Genomic DNA, 9,127 nt, shown 5'->3' with positions numbered 1-9,127 from the left:
ATCCGTTGGCCCCGTTGCTATTTTCTATGGCGTCCCAGCTAATCTCCTCGCTCCACATTCAGTCTTGTGCAATCGGTCCCCCGTAATCTCCCATGACAGAACCGGGTCCAACGACAGAGGTGAGGGCTTTTATAGGAGGAGAGGGAGGGAAGTATGCGGAGGCGTGATAAACTGACGCCGATTATCCACGTTCAGGACACCAGGAGCACACGGGATGGGGGGCGAGGGGATGCACAGGGTTGTGGAGTGGGAAGTGACAGAGCGACGCTGTCCAAGCATGTGCCAAGCAGAACATGAGGAGAGGATGAAAACCTGCAGACACATGGCTGTGGATGAGTCCAGCCCTCTGCCTCCGCAATGATGGGAGCATCTGGGGCCGTGAACACTGAGCTGGAGCCCCAGACACCTCTTCCAGACTTAGATACTTCACCTTTGTCCATTTCCTCTTACCTGAGCTTCAGTGAGGTCAAATCTAATCATCACATCAGGACCTATAATAAACCTGATCATTTGAGTCACACTTCTCTGTAACTTATTTATCCCTTTCTTCAAACTCCTCGTGTACGAAAATCTCTCGTTGTAGTTTTTTGGATCATCACATTAAGATATTTGCCATCAAAAAGTCCATTAAGAGGCAATCATCCCAGCTTTACCACAACGAACAAATAATAATATCCTCCAGAAACTAGTTCTTGGAATTTTTTCTCCAAAGTCATCTTTTATTTTCAGACTCTAGTTTGTAATTAATAAAGTGAGACAGGAAATCTGTGCATCTCTGTGTCTCATTGACACGCTTAATGGATCAAAGTATTTTACATCATCTCAACTCAAAGACCAATTAATATATTATTAACTGTAAAGTCCTCTTCTCTTTGGACTTCAATTTAAATACTCTTTAAATGCATTATTCCTTTAACATATTATTTTTATTTATACTGGCTTGTGGCGTTTTATTTCATCTTAAGTGTTTGCCGTAGAAATGACTTCGCTTGGTTGGTTCATTTAAGTATAAGAAAGAAAAACAGAATAAACATGAACTAATTCAAACCTACGGCTCACGTTAAGACAGAGCAATGTGTCACCTTTTAAAGTTGTAGTTTCGCCTTTAGCTGTGGAGACTGGACGCTTGTATCGATTCCCTTTAAGGTTAAACTTTCCCCGGTCTTGCTAGAAATTAACGGACATGTTTAAATATTGGACATTAGCCTGTTTTAGTTTTCTTTTTGTTATATTAAGAAATGTCTGTTCATCAAATATTCACAGATCGTATTTTTATGTTTTACAAAAAGATTTTCTGAAGGTAAACTCTTTACAGATAAAACTCAAAACAAAAAGCAAGTATTACATAAGTCTGTGTGTGTATTGAATACCTTCAGTTTAAAGCCCCGACGTCCCTGGAAGCAGCTTTACCAGCTGTGATTTGCATCCACGGTGCCCTCTTGTTTTTGGGTTCAGACCCGAGTGGGAATTAGTCTGATAAAACCAGGGGTGTTGTTTGCCGGGCTTTTTGTTGTCGGTGACCCGCGGGTCGCCCCGGCTTACAACAGGACTAATCCCCATTCTCCTCCTACACAAAAAAAACCTCCTCTCCTCGCCTTCTCCCTCTGCCGCCTCCTCCTCCTCCTCCTCTCATTCATTCCTTCCTCCCTACTCCAGGGCCTCCAGTGATTCAGTCATCAAATCTAAAGAAGGAAATACTTTAACAGCCATGACAATTACACAGATGCAGGCGTTTGATGCTGGAGGTTAGAACTGGGCTAAGATTTGAGGGCCGGTGTTGAAGTAGCAGGTGGAGGCGGGGTTGAAGTGGGCCAACAGGAACTGGTTGAAGAGTTAGTTGTTCATCGACCACCGGGTACTCCGGTTATCTGATTTAGTTTGGCTTTAGATTTAGATTATAGGTCAGAACCCTGCAGGCAGGTAAAAAAAAGATGTGTTACAGTATGATGCATGTGTCTGACTGTGAAGGTTATGATATTATAAATACCTGATTTAAATACTTAAATACCAAAGTTTGAGGATAACAGAAGGGTATATTTTAGCTTCCTCCAGAAAACCTACTAAATGCCATGTTACAAACTATTTAGCTTTATGAGAAATATCCAACATGCATTTTGATCATTTAAACCAAAGAAAGAGAAATTAATAAATTAACACAAATGTATATATAAAAATATCAGGTTTGTTTTCTATTTTAAGCGCATGAATTAAAACTGAAAAGAGTGAGAATAATTCAGAATTAAATAAAGTAGGAATTATTGAGAATAAGGCCTCATGTTAATTAAAAAAAAAAAAAAAACTCCCCTCCCCAATCCATACAGCTTATCAGCCATAAGGTTATTAGCTCAAAGATATATAGTGCATGGACTATTAAATAGGATTTAACAATGACATTATTAATACTCAAAATAACATTTATGAAAAGACATCACCTTAATATGACCCATTATGGTGTTCAGCATGAATTTAAATAGATGAAATCAAGATTTAGCTGGTAAATCTTATAAAAGATAAATCAGAATAAAAAGCAAAATATGCTCCTGTTTCCAGTGTTTCTTATTATAACGAAAATAATCTATTAAGAACCCCAGTAATACAGTATATGCTCTATTTAATGAGAAAACACGACTGTTTGTAATTTTTCGTTTTCAACCACAGAACAGAGCTGACAGCATTTTAAAACGTATTTCATAAATGCATGGGCCTGCTTAAAAAGACAGAGGAAATTCTTGGAAAATGTATTAAACTAAGCGCAAAATTGTTTCGTCTCAAACCCGAAAATGTGTCTTGGTATTTTTGTAAATTATGTACAATTGCATAAAAGCGTTTTCAGTAGGCCTATTTATTCACAATTTACAAGATTTTACAACAACAGAAACAAATTCAAATTACACCGACTGACTCACATGTTTACAAGCATTAAAACTGGAAATCAATTTAAACTGCAGCCTAGAAACTTTTAAAACACATCCTCCACACCGCCCTCCGTTTATTATACGCCTCCCTCTTTAAAAAGCTTTTTAGGATTCCCTCAAACACACAGCTGGTGCCTTGAACTCCACAGAAAAGTCGGGAAAAATAACCCTCAAAAAATGCACCAGCCTTCACGGATTATAATTTAAATCGTGTCAACACTTGGCATGCTCTGTTCCAGAGAGCAGGAGTAAATCGGATACGCTTTCCTTTAGCTCGGACAGACAAAAAAAAAATAATCATCACTGAAAGAAAATAATAACAATAAAAAAAGTTTGTTCAAAGTGATTGCATTTTTATGGCTATAACCGCCTATAATTTACAATTCGTCAGCAGCCTGCGTCCACATTTAGAGTTTAAATATTTGGTTGTGGTTTGTAGTGCTTATAGTACATTTAGATTTAAATATGGGTCAGAGGAACCGTCCCGTTTACCGGAGTGGAGCCGCTGCTCTGGTAGTGCTGCGGGTGGAGCACATGCAGTCTGCTCTGAACGGAGGAGTCCCCCGCCGCCTCGCCGGTCGGCAGATACATGCTGATCATGTCCCGCAGGTCTCCCGCGGGGCACGGCGGTGCGCGTGCGGTGGAGACCGGTGGGCTCACGCTAGGCTCAGATTTCACAAGGGACCCCAAAGTGCCTCCGATCGCTCCGGACACAGGGGAGACACCGGAGCTTTGGTGTTGGTGAGTGTAGCCGGTGATCCCGCCGTAGCCCGGTGGAGAGGCGCTCATGTAGCTCTGAGAGTTTGAGATGGGGCTGTAAGATAAGGCGCTCATGTCGTACCTGTGCACGGGTTGCGGGTTGTGTGGGTGGTGGTGGGGGTGGTGGTGCGGATGCGGGTGGTGCGGGTGAGCTCCGGAACCCGGGTGTTGCGTGTATGCCAGCTGTGCCTCCTGCATCATGGCGTGAGCCGCCGCCGCTGCAGCCGCCACCTGGCCCGAGTATGTGCCATTTGCCCAGCCGTTCACGTGCGCAGCGTAGCCCGCGTTTGCCCCCGCGTGGCCCCCTCCGGGGCTCTCCAGCCGCTGCCCACCCATCCCTACACCTGCTGAGGAGCCGAGGAGCCCGCCGGCCAGCGAGTACTTGTCCTTCTTCAGCAGCGTCTTGGTCTTCCTTCGCGGCCGGTACTTATAGTCCGGGTGTTCCTTCATGTGCATGGCCCGGAGCCGCTTCGCCTCGTCGATGAACGGTCTCTTCTCGGCCTCGGTCATCACCTTCCACTCTGCGCCCAGTCGCTTGCTGATCTCCGAGTTGTGCATCTTGGGGTTCTCCTGGGCCATTTTCCTCCGCTGGCCCCGGGACCACACCATGAACGCGTTCATGGGTCTCTTGATCCTCTCCTGGGGGACTTTGCCTCCGGCCCCCCCGCCTCCTCCTCCCGCGTGTCCCCCCGGGTTAGATGGATTGGTTTGAGGCACCACGGGGGAATGTAAGTCCGTTTCCATCATGATGCTGTACATTCACCTGGTCTTGGTAGGACACCAAATACACAGAAACATTCAGGCTGGCCCGCGCTCAGCTGAACCTCCGAGGAAGAGGGAGATAAAGAGTGACAGAAACAGAGAGAGACAGATTGAAAATGCTCTAGTCTCAGGGTGAAATCCACTCAGAGGTAAACCTGCTCCGCACTTCCCCCTTTCGCCTTTTCCTGTCATCCGCGAGCGCCGAGAAGAATGGAAACCGCTTGTTTGAGCTTACTTTGGTTGAAGCTGTACTGGGAAAAGTTACCGGAGCGTGCCCGGGCCGCGCGCTTTGACAGCAGCTAAATGAGCGAGAGACGGCCAATGGAGAGGCTCGAGCGCAGACGTGATTTGCATGCAGGGGCTCGAGGTTCTGGTGACGTCGGAGCGCGAGACCTAAAAATGACTCCCTCTGTCATCTGTTTTCATGTGTGGAGCTAAAAAAAAAAACAAAAAAAAACACACTAACAATTTAATTCCCATAATTTTGCGCATGCTTCGGACAGACAGAGGAGAAGAAAAATATAAGCACAATTATTTTGTAACAAATAAAACTTTCAAATTTAAGGAAATAGACTCAACAAATAAATTAAATACAACAGCCTTATAAAACCGAATGATTCATCAAAGCCTTATTTATTCATCATCTTAATAGGCCCTACAAAAAATACCAAACTTCGTAAAGACTAAATTAAACGTGATATTCAGTTCGGCGTCGTTATTATTCTATAAACATAAACAGTATGTTTTTAATAACTTATTTTATAATCTTTTACAGTGTACATTATGACCTAAATAGGCTCTTTAAATTTGTCCCAGTTTTTTTGTCAAACTAAGGCCAACACTGCCTCCTATTCAGAGCCACAGGTGCTTTTCTGTTGTGCCCGTTGCTAGGAAACAGGTGACTGACGCCCGGAGCACGTGCCATTCAAAAGCGCCCCTTTTGTTTGGTGGCGAGCACGAGAGACAGAGGGAGGGGGAACAAAAAAAACAAAAACAAGAAAAACTACAGTAATCCTGTAATGTTTCATTTTATTATAATAATGTCTAGGATTACATGCTCTTGTTTGCAAAAATAATAAATGTTTAGGCTGTTATGACAGACTGTTTTTAAACAACACAAATTTATTGTGTATTCTTTCCGAGTATGTGTGTTATGATATACTACTTCTAATAATACACATTTCTAATGATTATTTTCACAGTTTCCTCAAGTTGTCCAAAATGTAAAAAAGATATTCAGTTTATTTTTTATACAAAACTAACAAACACAGGAAATCTAAATATTTAATCTGAAAGCAAGACTCAAGACATGCATTTGGTTCCATTTTTTGGCATTATTAAGACCCTACAGACATTTAAAAAGGAACGGATACTTATAATACATTTACAATTTGTTGTTGTGTATTCAGGTCTGCAGCTTCTCTGGCTTCCCGTCAAGTGCGGGATCTTTTCAGCCCTCTTTATTATGCTCCCAAGTGGCATCTGTCAGGTGCTGCTTTCCTCTCTGTGAGCTGGTAGAATACACTGGCACACTGGCATGACTGGATTTTTTCCCCTGGCTCCCTTGTACCAGTAGGGTGTAGTGCTGTTAAGTGGCTTCTATGATCTGTGATGTGCCCACTGTGGCAGCCTCCTCTCTTCTCTCTGCCTTTTTATTTCCAGGCACAAGAAAACTAAGCAGAGTAATTCTTTGAGGCAGAAATCAGATTACAGACCTGATGGACATGTTTAATATTTGACTGGATAATAACCTCCTGTGAGTGGGCACTATTGTTCTATTTTTTGATTTCACGGCCGAGGCTGAGGGAGGCTCAGTGAATTAACAAGGATGCTGATCAAAATCAACTTTTTCATCAGGTCATCTGCAGGTTTTAATTGACAACACAGTTTTACAGGATGACCTTAGAGAGTCGATGCCTCTCTATTATCTTTGTGTGATAACTGAGTATACCTCTCAGATCTGTTAACTGTGTCTCATGTCACGTGTCATGCTGCGAAACAAAGTAAGGCAGTAAAACAGATAAACAGTATTCAGTCACAGATATGGACAGAAATCTTCGTTGATTCTGTGTTATTCGTTTGTCGTAATGCTTTGGAGAACTATTTGTATTTGACCTTGACCGGTCTGAACAGAGAAGGTAGTGACGGTGTAAGTCGCATAGCTTTAGTTTAACAAAATGGGTACAGCTATGTTGTTGTCTTTTAATGAGCCATCATACCTTAAAGCCCAAATGCAACTGGTTGATTTTATGCTTATTCTAAAATATTTTTCCAGAACATAATTAGGAAATGAATAGTTTTTGACCTCAAACTGAAAAGGATGAAATTCCCCTGACCACATCCATTTTTAAAGTCAAAAATATGTAGGTTATTATTACTTCACATGTTCTTTAATGTGTTGTTAAAGGAACAGTGGAACTAAACCAACATGTGAAGCTTTCACTAACTGAATTAGACCGATGTGTGTTATAAACCCTTCATTTCAGATCATCCTAATGACTTCTTCAGATACATGTGCTAACTTGTTCAGTCAGTGCAACAGTGGGTGTATCAGAAGGGGAAGCTGTGGCTACAAGGTTCAGATACAGGTCACTTTAATGATGGATAAGAATAACACTTAACAAGATGGTGGTTGTTCAAAGTCTGTTCATATTTGTAAATGGAGCAATGTGTTACGCTAACTTTACAGAGAAGATGTGTATAATGTAGCAAACAAACACGTGCAGTTTATTCTGTGTTGGGTGCTAAGGCAGACAGCGTGTTATTCAGAAACATCAGCTCCGTTCATTTGCTGATTAAGTTCTCACACCTCTGTAGTTTTGAACATGTGAAGCTGGAGTTGTTGATTGTAGCTTTGAAAGATCAGTCCAGAGTTTATTTGTTCTGACGTCTTCAGGGACGATGGCACATCACAGGCAGATTCATTTCAGGTTGGTCTCTACTGTAGATCAGTGAAGGTCTGCAGGGCTGATTGTTTCCAGTGAAACTAAACGGCTGCACTCATATCTGCTGTCAGCAGTTTCTCCCAAATCTGCAACAAACAAACAATATTTCTGATGCAGTTAACAACACAACTGACCTAATTTTAGAACTTTATTACCAATCTGGGCTGTCTGTCTCTCTGTGTTAGCTCTGTGATAGACTAGTGACCTGTCCAGGGTGTACCCCGCCTCTCGCCCCGCTGGGACCCTCCAGAGGACAAGCAGTTACAGAAAATTAATGAATGAATGTTCATATTGCAATTATGAGAAACTTTTACCTCTAACAGTGAGTTTAGATAAAGTGATCATCTTGTTTAAACTCGAGCATATACTCCTGGTTGTCTGTGTTAAGAATGAAAATGTTCCTATCTATTCTCGGTTCGGACAGCCCGGGCTGAGTGGAAATACCCAGAGTGCTCTACCAGGTATTGTTAGTGTCAGAGGAGCCATCGCATTAATGGGACGCTGCCTGTCCTTCTGCTGGGGTTACTGCAGTTTGAACCCTGAGTGAGAGGATTGTAAAGTTGTTTAGTGTTTCCTGTTCATAGTGCTCTTCTCAGTAACAAGTTTTCAGCTCATGTAATGGTTTACATGTACATCATGTAAGTCTTATTGTTGGGTTTCTATGAAATTAATTTGTTTGAAATATCTATCCATAGTCAGTGTATTTCCTACAGTAGATGGTCGACTGCTGTGGACAGGGCCAACATATTTTAACCATGTAAATCAAACCCTCCAACAGTATCATCAGTTAAACGTACAGTATATTTAAAACATTATTCTTATTCTCTATACAAAAACTGTAATTTTACATGGAGTTACTGGTCAACCTCTGTGTGACTTTGGTGCTTTAACCTGATAATTCAGATATGAACTAACATGTGAACACACACAGGTAACACAATAACACAAACTAATCAACAGCAGCAGTAGACCTTGTGTTCTGGGAGGTCAAATTGCCCTTATAGTCAATGGAGTCTGGTGCCTCTGAACAGACCAGTACAACAGCTTCAGTTCCCCGTTGGAAAAGGCAGTCTGACAGCAATGTAAAGTGGTGATAATATTCTAAATATAGTATACTCCAAAACTAATTTTGAATTTAATTTTTTGGTTAGCCTTGTTTTAGGTTTTTATAAATATAAATTTGTTGTTTTGCTGTTCCCATCCACAGCAGTTCATTGCCTGTCAGTACTCCTCTGTGATTCTCCAAACTGGAGGCGTGCTGACCACCATCAGCTGTAGAAAATACACAATCTAACTCTTGTTGAAACAGTTGTGGTGTCGCTTAAAATCCCAATTAATTAGTGTCTAGCTTTAGTACAGACTCTAACATCTTGAATGCAGTGTAGCATTTAATACCTTATTGTTTCTATAGCACTTTGTTTAAGTAAGATCACTCTTAGTAAAGAAAAACAGGAAGATAATATTGAAAAGAAACTGAAATAAAATTGAATTAGAAGTTCTACTGACCTCTTTAGTTGAAAGTGCAGTGTAGGTGTGATAGCTGTTGGACTACTTAATAGAGCTGGTCTCATTATCATTAGATTTAAAATAAAACTATGCAGCAGTAAGGATGCAGTAGGTTGGCTTAAAACCTCTAAAACAACAGGCTGTGAAAACACACAGGCCTAATAGAATCAAAGGCATTTCTCCTGTGCAGCAGCCGACCTGGTGGGTTTGTTTAAAGCTCTCTGTCACAGCAAGCTGTCA

The 9,127-nt window shown here is 41.7% G+C and overlaps 1 protein-coding gene across 1 annotated transcript; it reads right to left on the bottom strand.

Moving 5' to 3' along the window:
• Nucleotides 1-3,334: 3,334 nt before the first annotated feature.
• On the bottom strand, nucleotides 3,335-4,864 carry sox1b (SRY-box transcription factor 1b). The gene has a single exon (XM_084574876.1). The coding sequence runs from the start codon at nucleotides 4,431-4,433 to the stop codon at nucleotides 3,375-3,377; it is 1,059 nt and encodes a 352-aa protein (XP_084431002.1). The 5' UTR covers nucleotides 4,434-4,864; the 3' UTR covers nucleotides 3,335-3,374.
• Nucleotides 4,865-9,127: the final 4,263 nt, after the last annotated feature.

This window comes from Chelon labrosus (assembly GCF_963514085.1).
Source record: "Chelon labrosus genome assembly, chromosome: 24".
Taxonomy (NCBI): domain Eukaryota; kingdom Metazoa; phylum Chordata; class Actinopteri; order Mugiliformes; family Mugilidae; genus Chelon; species Chelon labrosus.
The sequence above is the reverse complement of the archived record's forward strand: the minus strand, read 5'-3'. Positions and strand labels throughout refer to the sequence as shown.

What these genes read in the sequence shown, in the direction of transcription:
- sox1b (XM_084574876.1), bottom strand. Translation starts at nt 4,433, where the DNA reads ATGTACAGCATCATGATGGAAACGGACTTACATTCCCCCGTGGTGCCT.